Source organism: Leguminivora glycinivorella, chromosome 18, assembly GCF_023078275.1.
Source record: "Leguminivora glycinivorella isolate SPB_JAAS2020 chromosome 18, LegGlyc_1.1, whole genome shotgun sequence".
NCBI lineage: Eukaryota > Metazoa > Arthropoda > Insecta > Lepidoptera > Tortricidae > Leguminivora > Leguminivora glycinivorella.
Genome location: NC_062988.1, coordinates 3,736,138 through 3,757,137, shown reverse-complemented (window position 1 = coordinate 3,757,137; position 21,000 = coordinate 3,736,138). Strand labels below are relative to the sequence as shown.

Genomic DNA, 21,000 nt, shown 5'->3' with positions numbered 1-21,000 from the left:
ATATCTCGCCAAACGATGACGGTCGATGGCGAGACAAGTAACATTCTGCTTTTAGGTACCTACAATAGAATTAAACTAAGTTAAGGCTGAAATTTTGATAACCCAAGTAGGTAGGCAGTAAGTTTGGCTACGGCACAAAACTTTTGTTTATCCCCACCGTGCAATTTTTGCACATTTAAGGATATGAACTATGGTGGTGCGGTCTTAGCATAATTTTTTGGTCCGGCCACGGCTCATGGGGCCAGTTAGACTACAAATTAAGCAGTATTCCTCCCTGGACATCAGATCACCACTGCGGCCCTGGACTCACTGTGCAGCTGATACGGCGGGGTTCTCGCATCTATCTGATTCGAAAATGCAGAAAAGCAAATCGACTGGGGTCACATTGCGACAAAAATGTCTTTACTCGTGCTTATAATACCTGAGAGTTGGTTCTACTTCAGCACTAACCTTTTTTTATCCCCATTTCTCCATTGCACATCTGAGGCCCAGAACTAAGACTGTGCAGCTAATACGGCGGGGTTCTTGCATCTATCTGAGCCGGCCACGGCGCTCTCGGCCAGTTCGACTGAGACACAAGCAGTCTTAACCATTCGTACACTTGCCTGTTATAGAAAACTGGTAGTTGGATACACTACACTAACCTTTTTTCATCCCCATATCGCCATTGCACATCTGCGGCCCAGGACTCAAACTGTGCAGCTGATACGGCGGGGTTCTTGCATCTATCTGAGCTGGCCAGGGCGCTCTTGGCCAGTTTGACTGGGAGCCAAGCAGTCTTAGCCGCTCATACACTGGTGTGTTGCAGTCAGTGGGGGGAGGCTGGGAGTTGGTCTTCTCCTTCTGAGCGGCGAGGTTTCGGAGCACGCGGTTGATAGAGGAGACCTGGGGAAAAAATGTACTTTGAATATGGTGTTTAAAAAATATGTCCAAGGGCAATGAAATAAAGTTTGAACAACTGTATAATATTACACTAATTTCGAATGATTCACGGTTAGTGTCACTGCCATTCAGTTCGTTTTAAGATTATTGTAGTGTCTATTTAACCCACTCATTGCTCTCAAGCGTACTTTAAATGACCAACAATCAGTTTTGTTGCTTTGATGCAAAGTTGCAAAAAAAGAACTAACAATTCTTTATCGCATGCGTTTTACCCTACTTAAGCTAAAATTAGGATAAAAAGGATAACGGAAATAAAATTAATGTTGTACGACAGCAATTCGTATTGAAGACACTGTACACTCAAGCAATTTATAACTTCGTTGCTATCCTCATGTGGCATATATTCTTGTTACCTACATATATCCGTAATTCCGTACTTATACGACCTAATAGTGTAAATATTTTCTTAATCCTTAACCATGCTCAAGATTACTTGAAAAGAAAGATTAATGAAAGGGACTTTATTTGCTCCAAATCAAATTGTTTTTGTGCAGGTATAAGTTTTAATTTTATTTGCCTTGTGACAGATCCTTAGTAGAACAAGACACGGAGATCTTTGTATCGGATGTCGATAAGGGCGCCGTGACGACATCAGATCAGAGAGGCGTGCTTTAAATTGATTATTAATTTCAATCGGAGACCGAATGAGATGCGCTAAAGAAAAAAGTGGAGACATAAAAAATAGGATGTTGCTTTAAGATATGGGTGATTTTTTTAGCTGGATGTCTGCTTGATGTCTGGTAAAATAATACGAATTTTATTTTTAAAATGTCATTCAACCGAATTTTCCATAAAACACTGGGTAGAAAGTATGATAAAAACACTACATATAATTGAGTCTATTTTATAAGTAAAAGTAAAATTTAAGTATATCATTTGGCAAATTAAAAAAAAATGTATGGTTTTTGACCGGCACTTTTGTTGACAGAATAAAATTTAGATGCCAGGTTTGGCATCAATTAATTTTCTAAGCTGCCACCGAATTCAATACAACATAATGCATCTTAGAATTCTGTCATAGTTTCTTAATTATGACATTAATGACACGATCAGATCGGTTCAACTGCACCATCACCGAGGCGACGTTTCCTCTTATCAAACCGGTTAAAGATAATAATTTTGATAGCAGCATGTTTCGACCACCCAGCGCAAGGGATACAGAAATTCAAAAATGTCGCCAACTGACAGCGCCAAAACGGACGTGTAACGTAAGTTAGACGTAGGAAGGCACGATAGAAGACGGTAACTCGAGCCGCGCCGCGGTGGTCCGCCGCGCGCGGTGACTGGCAGCTGACGCGATGGCCGATGGACCGAGAAAGCGCGTTCGAACGAGGCTTAAAAAAAGCTTTCCTTCGTTGTCTATGACGATGGTTGACAGTTTTAAAGTTTTTTTTATTTGTTTGTTATTGGCGGTATTGTGCGTAATAAATACGAGCCTTAGTTTTAATTAATGATTTTAGTAATTATGATGCGCAGATAGAGTACCTACTGACTAAGTTGTAAAGTTTTTGATTGCAAATAAGTCGAAACGTATGATAGTTGTATTTTATGTGTAGTTAAAAAGTCGGAGTTAAAAAGAACGTTGTTGTTACATCAGTCAGCTATTAAGCTTGTTAGAGATCGAATAAAATTTATAGAAGTCATGAAAGATTTGTTCGATTAGAAAATTATAACAAGCTAATAATTAAAAGTCGACAAACGGACGGACGTTTGCCCCGCCGCGTTCGAGTAGAAAAATTGAGAATTTCTAGAAAGGGTTGAATCTCGATAAAATTTTCACGCAGATGGAATGGAAATTTTTAACAAGCAAGCACCATGCTTGATAGCATGAGGCGCCAATTAAATATTTATTATCAATTGCCTTTCAATTAACAATCGAGTAATTTACAAAATAGCAGAGAACAATGAATAATAAATAGGGCAGTATTGATTTCGAAATTGAATTAATTTTAATGTTTAAAAGAGGTTTGAATGCGCACAGAAGACTGGCCATGTGTGAAAAACGCGCGCACTGGCCGGTTGTAAAAAATAAAAACTCCACACAAAGTACAGTCCTGTAAACAGTCGCTTAATTCGAATTACACGCCCGGATTGACTTGTTTCCACGACCGTACTTACACCAATTAGTAAATAACCCTTAAATTTGTTTATATGTAGGAATTAAATGTATAAAGAAGTGAACATAGACAATGTGGAGCCAACAATGTGTGCATGCTCATACGTTTTGAGTGTTTTTGTGGTTGGTTCACGGCGCATTAGGCTCGGTGGCTGTAATTCGGTTTTTGAGACCGGTAGCTGGGAAATTTACTACTGATTGCACTTTAGTTCTTTTATAAGGATTGTCAAAGGATTAAGTACCTGTATGCGATTCCGATGATCTTTTTAGAACTTTTTTCTACAGGGATAAACATTTTTTTTTTCAGTTTTAATGGTTACATTTTATTAATATATATTATGTATAGGATTTGAACCTGTGTACCTAATAAGGTCAACTGAGTTTTTTCGTCTGACGTTACGCCTTGAATCGGTCTGTAAAGTTTGAATAAGGCATAACATTCTTCAATACCCATTAACTGTCGCGAGTAGTAAGTATTTCAAAGAGCTTTTATTTTCAGTACCCAACTAAATATGCGTGACTAGCGAATATGATAACTACCTAGCGTAGCCATGGTTTTATCAGGGGCGGCTCACTCCGCGATTGAATCGCCGCGCTACAAGTACATGCTGGCGGCCGCGAGTTCGCGGCCTAATCAGGGGTGTCGCGCGTTCTCACGGAACGCACGTTCGCACTTTCTATTGTTACTTTACGTCGCGAGTTTTTTTTAAGGTTCATATGCGATTTCCACATGTGGAATGGCTAATAATGCATAGTTAAGTAGACATAATGAATAAAATAGGACCATCTTACACAGATCTTATTGATTAAGTCCCACGGAAAAGTTCAATAAGGCTTGTGATGCTGAAGGCTTAAACAAAAATATATAAATACTGTATATATACCTAGAAAGTACCCAAGACGAAAATATATTATAACATTTTATCTGAGAATTAATTCGTTTTAAACCATAGGCAACCCTATCATCCGACGCTGCGCACGTGCGGCTCGTTTCTTTGTTAGAATTTTGTAGGCATTTAAAAAGGCGGCATTTCGTGAACATCAAAGCTGTGGGCCTTCTGTACTTGTACTATTATATATTCTGTGGTTTTATTTATTTTATTCATCGTGTATAGGTAGGTATACATATATTTACATTATGAAATACAATCTAGAAACCGTAAAGTAGTCCACACCCAGCCCAAGTCTTGCTATTGATCTCCTCAAATCAAAGTTGCCATCGAATTTGGTGTTCTGGTTTTCCACAACCGCCTTGATAACAATCGCTATTCGCCAGTTAGTTTTCGTACCACCTGTAACCTCGATTCATTTTGTTTGCGTTAGTCAATATACAATAGCCACCTTGGCTAAGGCTATGCATATGGTAACTTTGTCGCCGCAACTCTTTTGTCTCTCACACTATCGGACTATGGGCTAGTATGAAAGTGCGCCCATCCACGTAGCGAGGCAACTTTTCATAGAAACACATCCAAGAGACAAAAAAGTTGCGTGAACAATGTCGCCCGTGTGCGCATATACTCGTACATACATGCAATCACGCCTGTTTCCCAGAGGGGTAGGCAGATATCAAGGATTTCACGGAGAGCAAATGCTACGATCCTGACAAACGACTTTCGCTTCACGCTCTTTCATAACGTTCCTCATATATGCTCATCGGTTTTGGAATATTTCCCCGATTTGGTCGAGAAAAGTTCGCCTAGGTCTTCCACTTCCAACTGACCCTTCCAATCTTTTTCATATAATTTCTTCGTTAATCTCCTCTCATCTACTAAGCCCCTAGATATAACTTAAAACCGTTTAAATTTGATTACGTCCATGCTTCATCTCACCAGTCCAACACTTGCATAAATCCGAACTAAATTAAATATCGCCATATTTACTAACAAAACTTAGCAATCACGACTCGATCAATACGCGCCCTTTATTTGCGCGTACTTTACAAGACGGCTCGAAAAAAATCGCTAAGCTTATTGAAAAGTATTCGCGCCCTGCCTTCACGGGCTTTGAGCAAATATAAGATAATTTTATCGCTTCACCTCACACGGTATTTAGGGGCACCTTTCATACTTTTTACGGCGTTTGACGGTACGTTTTTGACGTAATTTATTTTGTATTCAAAGTGCGCCGTCGGAGGTATTGCTCGGGATGATGGAAGTAAATAATTATGGCCGGTTTGGGTGACGTTTGTTTATTAAGTACTAGCTTTTGCCCGCGGCTTCGCTCGCGTTAGAAAGAGACAAAAAGTAGCCCTATGTCACTCTCCATCCCTTCAACTATCTCCACTTAAAAAATCACAACAATTCGTCGCTCCGTTTTGCCGTAAAGGACGGACAAACAAACAGACACACACACTTTCCCATTTATAATATTAGTATATGGAGTATGGATTTCAGTTTGTATTCATTGAGTCGTTTTTAAGACTTGGTTTTGGAGTTTGGTATAGTTTAGTTTAGATCTGCGTCTGGTATCGATTTGATTGTTTCAAATTCAAGTAATTTTTATACAGATTTAAAACCAGATTTTAGTATGTTTTAAGTAGTCAGCAATTAATAGACAATGACAGCCAAACGGATATAATGTCTTGTTAATATTACAAATTAGAAATGTAAAAGCTGTCTATTTAAAGCAGACATTATTTTAAACCAGTAGATTTAGCCGTTTACACACAGCCGGCGTACCATGCTTCCAATTTTATCACTTATCCACGTGGATAAGACATCTGTCACTCTCACACTGACATACTTGCCAAAGCGTGACAAAAGTCTTATCCACGTGGATAAGTAATAAAATTAGAAGCATGATAGGCCGGCAGCTGTAATTAAACAGCTTATCGCTTCTTTGGATACTATGTTTTTAAAATCACGCATATGTATTCTCAAAAAGGGTAGTGTAAAGCAAATGAAACTGCGTAAGTTTCATTGTCATTTTACCAATTAACGGGTAGAATTAAACCGAAATTATGAAAATCTATTAAATAAAAATTTTCAAAATAACACCATAACTTTAACCATCAAACGAAGTCCCAGCATTCCTAGATTTCCGTAAAAATGAACTCCTGTTCGCTCTTACAATACAGCAAATAAAAAGCAGTACATTACAGGCCGGCATTGTGCAGAGGGCATAAAGCGACCCGCTGCGTATTGTGCCGGCACTTCGGGAGTCAATATTTTGGGTGACTCTTGACTTGCGCCTTGTCAGCGAACAACTGGTCCACTTCTATGATCATTCTTTTGTTTTTGTGCCTTTTTGCTGATTGGATTGGCATGTGCAGGTTGACAATGCTATTGTGATATGGTAATAGGTGCCATTTTAAAATTAATATTCTCAGACATAAATTACTCAAGGTATAGTACCAAGAATAAATTTCAATTTGCACTTGGCGGGTAAAAAATTTCACCATGCTCTTTCTTCCCGTGGGTATTGTAGAAGTCGACTGTTGGATATGGGTTAAATAGTGGCGTAGGCAAGAGGATCGCAACCTGTCACTGCAATGTCACAGTTTCTTTCAACCCCTTATTTGCCAAGAGTGGCACTGAAACTTGAGTAGTTAACTAACTACATGTGACTACATGTGCTCTACTTATACTTACCCTTTTATGGAATACAGGCATGATTGATTGCACCTATGTAATGTAATAAATTTCAAGAGGGTAAAATCAAAAGAAAATCAATTACCGACTTTAAAAAAGGGGAATATTTCTCCTAAAACTATAAATTCATTTAGAAAATAGTGGCACATTCAATTTGAATAAATTAATACGACATTCATCCCATTATAATATTAAAATTCACAACCATTCAATACTCAATAAACAATGGGTACCTACCACACCACCTTAAGGTCCCCGCCCAAACCTAACAAGACAAGAAATCAAGACTGCACTTAATTCGCACTTTTCCCACGGAATTTAAAGTATTATATTAATTGTCGATTTACTATTGTTGGCAATCAAAGAAATAGGTCAATAAAGAGTATTGTTTGATTGAGACTTTGGCAGTTTGTCAATACGGGGGTACATTGTAGGTAGCCGCGGGGGGCGGTATCTTGCCCCTAGAGTAAGACTAAGGTGTACAGTGTATTCAGAGTCATTTGAGGGTGAAATGATATGCAGCGATTTATTAGGTGCAGTTCTCATCGTGTGAATCGAGATTTTGTTGGGACAAGGTTCATTAAAAGGAGGCGGTGTGGACGGTGTCTTGTATGTATGGCGATTTATTTAACCGTTAATTTTATTGTTGACTTTTCAATGATGGAGGTGTTGCTGGGCTGGTCCCCTTTTAAGACTTATTTTGTGCTGTATTAGTGCCTATTGTGTAGTTAAGACGATTTAAATATCAATTGTGAATATTTTGTCAACGTTAAAGCAATGAACTGCCGTGTAGTTTAATATAAACGCGTTTTTTTTATATTGTGCTATGGCATCGCTATCTTCCTTATCCCAAACAGTACTAAAACACTTACTGACTTCTAAAACAATGAAAACTAAGAAAAAAATCTTTGGTGCCAAAACAAAGCACTTAGTTAAGTTTGCTTTTATTGGATTTACCAGCCGATATCCATTTTTACCCAAATCTTAACAATGCAGTCAAGTGAACAAAAAAACTGGAAAATATCCATTCCGTTACACCCGGTGAGGCGTACAGCAATTCTTGTTATATTTGTAAATAATAAATAAGTGTGATTTTCCCGCCGTCGCGCCTCAGCCGGCAGGACGCGATTTTCCACTAGATGTGTTGCCAGAATAATAAAATCCGGGGAAAAATTCGGACCAAACGGCTGGCGTCAAATTGATTATTGATTTATTTTATATTTGTACGATTTTGAGGGTCTTTGGGTATCTAGTTAGTTTATTTGAATGTACTTTAGTAGTGACTTTATATTGTCCGAATTTAAATTGTAAGTTCAGTAACTATATTTAAATTTTGATTGCACGGAAACTGTAATTTTTTTTTTTTTTTTTTTACTCATGATCTTCTAACTTTTTATTTACATGAACATATTTACATAATTATATAAGAAACTAAGACTAAACTTAAAAGCTAGCTAATGTCTAAAATAGGCCAATGTAATTAAATTGGAAATAAAAATAGTGAAAATTCAGTTCTTGAGATACAATAAATACTTCCATGATATTCCTAAAAATTGTGGAATGACAAATTCACAAAATTTTACATGACTTACCTAATTAAATATTTTTTTTTCACATTGCACAACACATTGCATTTTTTTCACATTCACATTCTACAATGCACTTGATGAAGGGACTTTGTATCTGTGGGATAGGTTGGCTATGTTATGGTATGGCATGGCTAAACCTCTACTTTCTAAGCAAAATATCGAACTCACCTTTATATTAATTTAAATAACAATACATCATTGTTTACCAAAAGTCACCATATTGGTACAATAAAGAAGGGTCACTATTAAATACCTACATCTTTGAAGCTCACCCAAATGGCAAGAGTCAATTGTGTTTACTTCGCGAAGCGGTCACAGTCAATAATAATTCTACTTTAATGACGATAATAGTGTATTATTATTATTAAAATAGAATAATAGTGTTATTACGGCACGGGGACGACGCTTGAGTGGTCGTGAATGACATTCAACCGTTTTTATTTTAAGTACATTTTTTCTTTTGCTACTTTTGTATTGTGCTGATTCTGGTTTGACGCGTGCTGAGAGGGAAAAATAATATATTTAAATGGAATTATATTTTAGTGTATACTGAGGTTGTGTCTAGTCTACATCTATGGTACTTATGAAAAAGTAAATACGATTTTAAAACTAGCGCACTTATTGGACTTTTTTGTGCGAATTTAGTGTTCATAGTTTCTGTAACACAGAAAAAACTGTAAGTTCATATTGAACCTATGTAAAAACTAATGATGAACCTTGTTTGGCTATTTTAGTCCTTTATTTCTTAATTAAACAGATATTTAACATTTTTAAAAGAAAACTGGGCTATACATAATATCTCTGTGACGATGAATTCCATTTGTAAATTCCACATCATTAATAGTTATTTGTTATACAAGGGGGCAAAGTTGTATTTTAACGCCGAGTGTGGAATTGAAAAACGAACAAGTGAAAGGATTCTATAGTTGAACCACGAGCGAAGCGAGTGGTTCGAGAATAGAATCCTGAACTTGCGAGTTTTTTAACACACGAGAAGTAAAATACATTTGCACCCGAGTGTAACACAAAACTTTTCCTCTCACTATAGCGAGGAAACTATAACGCAAAAAATGCGGTGGTAAATCATCTTTATTACTAGATTCACCTACTTTCATTTTCAAATCAATTTTAAAACAGTTAATTTGACTTTATTCAAGGTCAAATTACTTTACCCACTAGTGGATACCCGCGTTTTTACCCGCAAAGGACAAAACACGTGTTTCCGAGCTAGTGAGGGGAAAATTTAATTTTCAATTGTAATCGTTAACAACTGATAATTTATATATTCAAGTGAAGTGATTAAGTTTGATGAGAAAAAATATATTTTTCTACCTGTTGTTGCTCTTACATTATATTATTTATATTTAATAAAAATAAAATAAATATAAAAATAACATAAATATTATAGGACATTCTTACACAGATTGAGTCAGTCCCACGGTAAGCTCAAGAAGGCTTGTGTTGTGGGTACTCAGCCAACGATATACATAATATACAAATACTTATATACCTACATAGAAAACATCCATGGTTTATATGCGTATCAAAGTTTAATTTACTTTGCTAATAGCAGAGAAACAAGACAGAATATTTTAAACTAAGTCGGTGGTAAACAAGCATGCAATAAAGCCCACCTGAACGCAACTGCTTATTCCTAATCGTAGCTTAAGGACACCTGCAATTCCAGATGTGTTACATGCACGAGTTAACACCCCATACCCTTATTGAGTTCTGGCTACCTTACTCACCGACAGGAACAGATTTTGGCGACGGTTATTAAGAGGGCATTCAACGAAAACGTCGTAATAATGTAAAATTGATAGTTTTAGTCGGCAAAATGCTACACTTTCCGTCATCTAAAAGACTTATTAAGTTCAGGATTCGATTAGGACATCTTCTTAACTTACATGTTGTGAGACTGGATTTTTAAAAACTAACTCACTTAATTAATTATGATTTTTTTTCTGATGCATGTTTAGGAAAACCCGCGAAAAGTGCTGACTTAGTCCGTCTAATTTGTAAAATTTGGATAGTTTTGAATGCTTCAAGTGGTAAATTTGTATTATGTATATCCTGTACTACAATCTTCTGAGACTACTTCTTTGTTATAAGGCTTTAGAATAGAGTAAATGAGGATATGATGAATCCAATTTGTTTCAGAAATCACCTCAGAATAAGTGTCAATTTCTTCGAAAACTTACGTGTTTTTGAAGTAGTTTTAATATAAAAATAATCTGCAACGCTTACTCAAACAGATTTTATGCAAAAGTTTTCTATTAATTGCAATTTAATATTTTTGACGATTTTTTAAAAATGCCTCCTTATTACCGGTTACGCGCGCTTGCGATGTCAGTACCGCGGCAGAGCTTGTAGAGGCAGGACGTATGTTAGTCCGCTCCGCACGCGGCTCGACGATCGCGAAGTTATTTTGTCATTGTGTGCGGCACCCGCCGTGTCCAAAACCGCACTTGTGTGCGTGTTTGGCTGTACTGTTGCATGTATACTGCGACCGAAAACTTTGATCCTTGGGTTGACGACTTTGGTAACTAACTAATTAACTTGACTAATATTTTTAGTAAGTATTATTTATTATTGAATATCATTTTAGGTTACTGACTCGTCTCAACAAAATCTTTGACAATAGATGGTACTCAGGATCTGATGATGAAGTCAGATGGTAGTCATGAGTTCTCATCAACCAGGTCTTGAAACCATTTCGTGTTTGGGCTCGTTTGATTCGCCTCAACAAGATCTTTGACAAGAGGTGATGGTACCCAGGATCTGATGATGAAGCCGGAAGGTAGTCATGAGTTCTCATCAACCAGGTCTTGAAACCATTTCGTGATTGGGCTCGTTTGATTGGCCTCAACAAGATCTTTGACAAGAGGTGATGGTACCCAGGATCTGATGATGAAGCCGGAAGGTAGTCATGAGTTCTCATCAACCAGGTCTTGAAACCATTTCGTGTTTGGGCTCGTTTGGTTCGTCTCAACAAGATCTTTGACAAAAGATGGTACCCAGGATCTGATGATGAAGCTGGAAGGTAGTCAAGAGAATTCATCAACCAGGTCTTGAAACCACTCCGTGTTTGGGCTCGTTTGGTTCGTCTCAACAAGATCTTTGACAAGAGATGGTACCCAGGATCTGATGGTGAAGCCGGAAGGTAGTCAAGAGTATTCAACAACCAGGTCTTGAAACTCTTCTGTGTTTGGGCTCGTTTGATTCGTCTCAACAAGATCTTTGACAAGAGATGGTACCCAGGATCTGATGATGAAGCTGGAAGGTAGTCAAGAGTATTCCACGACCAGGTCTTGAAACCACTTCGTTTTTGGGTTCGTTTGATTCGTCTCAACAAGGTCTTTGACAAGAGATGGTAATCACTCTTTTATACTCTGGCGCATCCACTGTCTCAGTGTGTCAACAGTCAACTAAAGCAGGTAGGCGTAGCGTAGAGTTGTATTTCCTTACAAACAACTAATACATAGATGTGGACCTTCCTGTGCTCCATGCAATTAAAACAACATAATATTTAAAAACCGGCCGAGAGCGAGTCGGGTCACGCTCAGTGCCTACACTGAGCGTGGCCCGACACGCTCTCGGCCGGTTTTTAAAGCCGCGTTGGTAAATAGCCGCTCGGCTCTTCCGTAGTTTTCCATATTTTTCAAAAACTACAGAACCTATCAAGTTCAAAACAGTTTTCCTAGAAAGTTTATAAAGTTCTACTTTTGTGATTTTTAAATATTTTTTAAATATATGGTTAAAAAGTTAGAGGGGGGGGGAGACACACTTTTTTTTTCCTTTAGGAGCGATTATTCCCGAAAATATTAATACAGTGGAAACTGGATAAGTGGAACCTGGGTAAGTGGAAAACCTCTTTAAGTGGACCCAAATTCTCGGTCCCATGTATTATCAAAAAACGATTTCAGTAATTCATTTTTAAATACCTATCCAACAATAAATCATACGTTAGGGTTGAAACGAAAAAAAAAATCACTCCCTACTTTACGTGTAGGGAGGGTACCCTAATAAAACATTTTTTCCACTTTTTATTTTTGCACTTTGTCGGCGTGACTGATATACATATTGGTACCAAATTTCAGCTCTCTAGTTCTAACGGTCACTGAGATTATCCGCGGACGGACGGACGGACGGAGGGACAGACAGACAGACATGGCGAAACTATAAGGGTTCCTAGTTGACTACGAAACCCTAAAAACACATTTTAAATAAAAAAAAACTACTTAAAATTAAAGAAAACCGATCTTAGTTCCATTATATATATGTACCTAGAAAACATCATCATCTTCCTTGCGTTATCCCGGCATTTGCCACGGCTCATGGGAGCCTGCGGTCCACTTTGACAACTAATCCCAAGATTTGGCGTAGGCACTAGTTTTTACGATAGCGACTGCCATCTGACCTTTCAACCCAAAGGGTAAACTAGACCTTATTGGAATAAGTCCGGTTTCCTCACGATGTTTTCCTTCACCGAAAAGAACCTAGAAAACATATCATATACAAAATGAAATAAAACTAAGAAAACGGATTATATTCATTATACGCGATATAATCTGATTCCATAAATTTATTTCATGAGTAACTATCGCGGTGACAGAAGACAATATTATATACACAATTTATTATATTATAAAAGTTTTTTAATTTATTTCTTCCAAGGCTACACACGTTTTAATAAAAAAAACTGTGATAAGTTTAATAATTAAACTAAAAGGTCAAGTATTTATACACGAAATCATGTATGCAAATATGTAATATATATGGTGGTGTTTTTACGCAAGTATCAATAATGGTTAGTCCGCAACGCTACTGACGGCGTGGCGGTACCGACCATGAATGCTATCCCTTTCGCTCTAGCCGCACGTAAGGTTGGTTCGAAGAGGATCGCACGCTATGTCTGTACCGCAGGCTACAATCGTTATGCTTCTGGTTATAGTGTGCGTCTGCACACAGGCGCACGCCAGCGCCGCCGGCGTCGAAATGCGAGCAAGCAGATTTTTTGAAAGCGCTCTTAACTCTGTATAAGCAGCATAGGGACATAGGATGTTTTGGAATTAAGAGAGATTCAGTCCCTCGAACAACGGGACGGACAAGAACACCGTTTAATACACAAAAGCAACAGTGGAGTGTGGACGCCGCATAAAATTATAATAAATATCAATAGAGCGAGACGAAACTAAACCTCAATGCGTTAGATAAGGACATTGGTCAAACATTGGCACAGTAAATCGTAAAGGTGACAATGCATTGACATGTCATTTGGGGGGCTTCTCGTGTCGTGGGGTAAGTACGTCATAACTCATGCCGAGTGGAGAAGATACGGATGTGTGATGTGTTTAAATGTGATAAATAGACGCCGTAATGTGTGAAATCGGGGTTTTAACTGATTTTTTATTGAATTGTAAGGGCACGGTTCATGGTGAATCAGTATGACTTGTCGTTCTTATTTCTAGTGTTAGTTGAAAATAGTTTTTAATGGGTCGGCAACGAGCATGTGACACCCCTTGAGTTGCAGGTTGCGGTGACCGTTTTCCATCAGGCGGGCCGTATACCTCTTTGCCACCGACGTCGTATAAAAAAAGCTAAATCTGATATTTTGATACTTAATAAAATTTCATTGTGTACAATTTTTACCATCATAAGGCCTGTCGCCATGTTACGGATCAGAGTGTTGGGCTTGAAGGTGATGGATCAAAAGCGATTGAATGTAGATGAGATGATAATATTAAGATGAATGTGTGGCGTGACAAGATGAGTAGGATAATTAATGAGTAATACAAGAGGAATCCTGAAATAATTAATTAATATGTATTATATTGTTTTGAAGTTTTTTTTTTATTTTACTTTTATACTCAAGTAAAAAAAGCATAAGCGATAAATAGAAATAATATAATAATAATTTATTGTCTTGAAACCTAATACAATGAAAACTAAACTTATACTAAGACGAGTTATTAGGTGACTGTTATTAGAATGAATGTGGAGGGAAGTAATAGGGGGGAAAGCTGAGAAACAGGTGGATGGGATGTGTAAGAGATGATAAGAACCGAACGCAGGTGAGTGATGAGATGAGATGACGGGCGATAGAGATATACCTAGGGAAAGGTATGACATGATCCGTTGACTTCATATTAATGGGATAAAGGCAAGTGAATGACGTGTTGAATACAATCAATACAAACTTATATCCTTCTTCATAAAAGTTCTCTAAAATTATCAAGCCGATAAAGTTCGTTTGTCCCTTTCTATCACACCAATACATCGGAAAGAGACAAACGAACTTTATCGGCTTGATAACTTTAGTGAACGTTTATGAATAAGGGGGTAACTCTTTAACGTGTAGAATACGAAATTAAAAATCTAAGTCTATGTCACAGAAGAAAAAACATACAAAGAAACAGACAAAAGATAGATTTTTAAGCTTTTTGTCACCAAATCGTAACCCTTTGCTACGCGTCTACGGCGTAGCAACGCCACTCTTCCATTATTCATGTTGTTTCATTCTTAATGCCATATTTTTACATAATATTTATACTTGCAAAATATGAAAGTCGTATTTTTTCAAAGTCGAGTTTGTTGCCCTTTAATTTGATTAAAAGAAAGGCGAATTTGATTAATCTTTATGGTAATTTGTTTACCGAAAGTTTACTTCTTATTTCTTTTACTAAATGGTAAAAACACTTCCTAATCGTACTATAAATTTATCAACCAGAAAACAAACAATAGTAAGTAAGACAAAATACAAACCATTTTTTGATTCTTACTAAATAATATACATTATACAATAAGTAGATATTCCACGGGAGCTTAACTAAAATATTTCATAATATCAAGTAATATGTCGAGGATTGAGATTGCTTATTTCATACATTAAATGCATTTACAATTTAAAATAGATTTAAAGATTGGGATATGTATTCTAACTATGAATTTACATTGTTGAGGATATGATCTGTCACCGTGAAATTAAATTATTTCAACAAGAAACATAACTTGTTACTGAAATCTACGGTTTCTGCTTGAGATTTCTGGAACTCGAGATAACTCGAGAGTTTCGGCTTCATTAGAGACGAGTAAAAAATTACAAGAACTCGAAGGTATAGTAAAATCATCAAAAAATGCCTTGGACATATATTCGACTGTCATCATCATCATTCCCTTGCCCTTTTCCCATTATTTGGGGTCGGCGCAGCAGATCATCTTCCTCCATTTCTCTCTATCAGCCGTCATTTCCATACTAATACCTTTCACTCTCATATCGTTGTTCACACATTCCATCCATCTTTTCTTAGGCCTTCCACTACCATTGTATCCATCCACTTTCATATTTACCACTCGTTTTATAACATTGCTTTCATCCCTCCGCATTACATGCCCATACCATGCTAATCTACTTCCTCTCAATTTCTCTGTCACTGGCGCTACTTTCAGGCTTCCTCTTATATACTCATTCCGAATCCTATCCAGTCTTGTCACACCACACATCCATCGCAACATTCTCATTTCATTCACATGCAGTCTTCTCTCATCATTCGTCTTGGTGGCCCAGCACTCACTTCCATACAGGACGACAGGTCGGATAACTGATTTATAAATTTTCCCCTTCAGCCTGAGAGGCATTCGGGGATCACAGGTTGTGCCTGTAACCTGTCGCCATTTCATCCATCCTGCATTAATCCTGTGCTGAACTGCTCTGTCGATCTCGCCATCTCCCTGAATGAGGGAACCCAGGTACTTGAAATCGAATATATTCGACTGTATTTACTTAAAATAAATATTTTCACACAAATCGTTGTAGACAAGTATTCAAATACCCTAGTTACAGTTAGATCACTGTGCTTATGTTGGCAGCTTCAATATAACCTGCGGAAAGGCCCGACAGTACCCCGGTAGGCATATTTATGTACATGTAACTAATATGGCACGGCCGGCCGCCGGTCGGCGTACATAGCGAGCATATATGAACGTATACATTTACGTGCAATATCGACGTATACGTTGTGCAGTATGTTTGGAAATACGTGGCGGTACGCGCCCGTTTGGCTATAGGGTGTATGTGTAAGCTGGGTATATTAGAGTGAGGATCAGTTTTACTCTAGGCTTACACCATACCATTACAGAGTTTTAGAAAACATCTGATCTAGGTACCCAATATGATACAACATGTAATTACTTAAGTAGTTTTTTTGTTTTGTTATCTCATGTGAATGAAATAAAACTATGGAAACTACTAATATTTATTTATTTATTGGTCATGTATTTGAAAATAAAAAAAAATATTTTCTTTGTGAATAAAATATATCCTGTGTTCTTGTGCCATAAACCTCAAGTACACTGGTACTCTTTAAGAGTACATACCGTCAATACCGTGTCAAAGTAACCTTAAAGATTTCAAGGATTATAAACGTTTGCATGCTTTGCATAAGCTAAAAGTTGGCGCATTTATTTGTTAGTCGTTGTGAAAAAAATCCATCTAACGTGTACACAAAACCACTAAAGTTTATACGTTGTCAGCTAAATAACCTCAACAAATAAAGACAAAGGCTAATATCAAACAGATCAATAGATTCCTGCGGTTACCAGAATAGTTCAGGAATTAGGAATGCAAATAGCGTAATGAATGGCTCGAATGACTGGCCAAAAGGCCATCTGAAATAAAAGGTCACAAGCGCCTTATACTTCCATGGCGCTTACGACGTTTGCGCAGATCGTATCTACTGCTTTTCGGTACGAACCATCTGGCGCGGTGCGTTGCATATTGGCGATTTGAGACTCGCTGCCTGTTACAGACGTGCCTAATAAATCTCTTGTGCTGACATTAGTAGCTGGTAACGGTGTTTGCAATCAAATTACCAACAGCTAGGTTTATCTCTGATCAGCTGAATAATTTGGAACTAAAATAGAATAGAATAGAATTAATGTATTCACAAATACACACAAAATGGAAAAATACCTATCCCTTCACTAACTTATATAGGCATATTTTATTATGATTTTTTCCGCTCCTAAATAGATTTTTTCTATAACAAAGAAAATGGTAATAAAATGAAGTAATAACTTAATAAATAACATTTTGTCATTTTAGTATTAATTTTTTTATACTTAAGTATTTTTTGAATGCACAGAACTACATATTTTTTTGATATTTTTACACATATGATTAAAAAAAAATTGAAATCGATAGCATTAAACATCCTCCAAATACATATGGAATTTGTAAAATTCGCAACTAAATTCTAGTAAAGTAGGATAATGACTGTATGCAATGATACACCCTTTAAATGAATTTTCCCCTCACTAGCTCGGAAACACGTGTTTTGTCCTTTAATACCAGCGGGTAAAAACGCATTTTATCCACTAGTGGGTAAAGTAATTTGACCTTGAATATAATCAAATTAACTGCTTTAAAATTGATAAAAGTAGGTGAATCTACTAAAAAAGATGATTTACCACCTGTGGAACTACTGGAAGCAGTGATAAACGCATTTTTTTGCGTTGTAGTTTCCTCGCTATAGTGAGGCGAAAAGTTTTGTGTTACACTCGGGTGCAAATGTATTTTACTTCTCGTGTGTTGAAAAACTCGCAAGTTCAGGATTCTATTCTCGAACCACTCGCTTCGCTCGTGGTTCAACTATAGAATCCTTTCACATGCTCGTTTTTCAATTCCACACTCGGCGTTAAAATACAACTTTGCCCCCTTGTATAACAAATAACTATTATAAAAACTTCAAATAAACGAATGAAATAATAAACATTAAAAAAAGACAAATAAATCGTACAAACATCGCAAATTTCCGATAAACGATCGAGACCACAAAACAAATTCACTTCAAAACCCCTTATACTACCAATATAAAATCCTTTTTAGCGTAGCTCGACAGCACAGAGCCCTCGTTGTATAGCTGCATGCATAGCATATGCATGCAGAGTGGATTAAAATTAAAACTCCGTAAAACGCACAGCATATGCCAGGGGAGCCACCCTAGGGGGTGTTGCGGAGTCCAAAACAGCCTAAGCTTTTTGCTCTGATCTGCTATATTCCAATTTTGGTATTTAAAAGTGGAAAAGTACTGCCTTGGCTGAGACTTGAAGTCAGAGCATCCGGATCCAGAGGCGTTGAGTTCATTGCAGACGTTTCTGCTTCTCAGAAAAAAAATCCGAATTTTTGTCAAGTGTACATGAAAAGGTAGGACTGAAGATTGAGGATATTAAATAACAAAATACAGCAAAATTAAATTGATAAACATACCTCAAACTTGCTTTAGTGCGTTTTCACATTATCCGATATCGGATGTCGGAAGGATTTCAAAGGCAAACATCAAAGATGTAGTTCTGTGTTACTTAAAGTTTCCAAAAAAGTGATTTTTCTCGAAAATTAGTGAAAGAATTTCACTATCCTTTTAGGTTGAAAAGTTTTACAGACATTTTGTTCGATTGAAAGGTTTTACAGACATTCAGTTGTACAGAATAAGTCGTATGAAGTATAGAGTGTTTTTTTCGGTAAGTATACGTTATTTTATCCTGTGCCTCACTGAAATATATGGTATGTACCTACCTACGTCAAAGAGGCATACGTTTGGTTGGGGTTACATAGTTGCTTATCCAAGCTAACAAACATTTGTGGTACGATTACATTACACTTTTTGTCTTTCACTCTCACTATTATCCTCTGTATTATTGTCATAGTGAAAAAATTGTGTTTTGTTGCATCGTCTGCACGTTGCCTACGCTCACCGGTTTGAGACTTACTACTTTTTCTAACCAGGCCCTTTGCTAAACGGGATTCTCGGCAGACTTCACTTATTTGCGTCCTAATGGGGAAAACAAATGAAACTCGCAAAATGGATTAGATGGTGATTAATGCTGTTTCGGGCATTTAAAGTGATTTTCGGAGGTGTATGTAAGTACATTTACGATACAGGTCCATATAAATTAAAACCCGTACGTTTAGCGTGTTTTGAATCGACGCGAATTGAGAATTCATCATCACTTACCATCAGGTGTGATCGTGGTCAAACGTCTACCTATTCATACTACTAAAAAAAACTTGTTCGCACATGTATGTCAGCAGCAGCCATGCAGCCACAAAAGCGGCTTTCCACTTTTCAACCTTAGAAAAGTGGTAAGTAAACCACTTTCTTGGCTGACCGTACAATAAATTAAAAAGTCCTAAAATGTACATACGGTGATATGTATTTAAAAATATTTTAAGCGGGCTACTCACGTATTAAGTCGATATAGCATTCGACATGTTTCGGTCCAATTTCGGTCGGTCGCTACTCTTGAGAAAGGTCCTCGAAATTGGACCGAAACATGTCGAATGCTATATCGACTTAATACGTGAGTAACCCGCTTAAAATATTTTTAAATATGTATGAGTCTCACGGGAGTTTTATAGTTAACGGGATATGTGCTTTAAAAGTGTTGAAATTAAATACTAGTAATAATTTATTTTAATACTTCTTTTATATGAATACCTACCTAATACACATGACTTAGTTTTTCGCACTGGTCCCATCGCGAGCTAGTAAGCTATGATCTATAGGCTATAACGAACAAAAGATAAGCACTCCCGTGCGAATAAAAGAGACAAGGCGATTTTGATAGCTCAACGCTGGGCGAGTAACTATAAACATCGCCGTGCCTCTTATATTTACACGGAAGTGATTATCTTTTGTTCGTTTTTATAGCCGGTAGTGTCTAAGACAGAGATGGGCAAAATGTAATCGACTAACGATTAACGATTAAAATTACAAGATTTAATTGCGACTGACGATTGAAAACCACGAATGATCAATCTTAGTTGTATAGAGCGCGACTAATTTAGTTGCAACTAAATTAGTTGCCGATTGATTTCGGACAACTAAATTTTGTAATCGACTAATTAGTTAGACTTATTTCTCGCAACTAATGTTGACAGACTGATTAGGACATCTTAACGAATGTTTAAACATATCATCATGTATTACCTACTTAAGATATTTTAACCATTTCTAAGGAGTTAGATCCGTGTTCTAACTATTATTTTGCTACTACAGTCACTTTGAAATTGGATTATATTTCTCTTATCTAAGGGTAAATAAAAAATGGGTACTTTGTTTGTGCATTAGTAAAATAACATTAAAAAAACACAATAAAAGTACCCGGTTGACTGGTTTAAATACATTTCCAAAAAAAAATAATGTTTGATTTATTTTTTGAATAATTCTACAACCGTAAGAGTTAAGTCGCTAGTTTTTTAGAGCAATTCATTGTATTTGACCTACGGAACCTTCCCTTAAAATTAACGGAATTCAATAAAAACATGGTGTATAGTATATACCAAATATCGTGAAATTCGTTGTTGCCATTATATAAATTTGAATGTAGAATGCCGCAAGGAAGATGAACAATAATTAACGCTGAGAGTTCTTTACATTACAAAGAGGTTTAAATATTTTAATGACAACAAAATAGTGCGCGTAGATAATAGATAAACAATATGCAGATGTTTGATTCAATAGAACGTCTTATTTTTAGAAGATGCGTCGGCCCTTGCACCAAAATGAAATTATTTCCAGGTAAGTAGGATTAGTCATTTAGCCCAATGTTTTGTCACCACGTGCCACTAAAAAGAGTTTTACTATCGACAGAGACAGCAAAATACTGGTAATTTCTATGTCTAAGATTTACTCAGTATCGTATAATTTAAAGTATTGCAATAACATACTTAATTGTTTTGTTTGCTACTTGTGAACACTGCAGT

At 36.8% G+C, this 21,000-nt stretch overlaps 1 protein-coding gene across 1 annotated transcript in view; it reads right to left on the bottom strand.

Moving 5' to 3' along the window:
* The window catches only part of LOC125236099 (paired box protein Pax-6-like), a 68,089-nt gene that overhangs the window by 29,439 nt on the left and 17,650 nt on the right, over nucleotides 1–21,000 (bottom strand). The window contains exon 5 of the mRNA XM_048142795.1: nucleotides 645–885. Within this exon, the coding sequence (XP_047998752.1) occupies nucleotides 645–885 (241 nt within the window). The remainder of the gene's footprint in view (nucleotides 1–644; nucleotides 886–21,000) is intronic.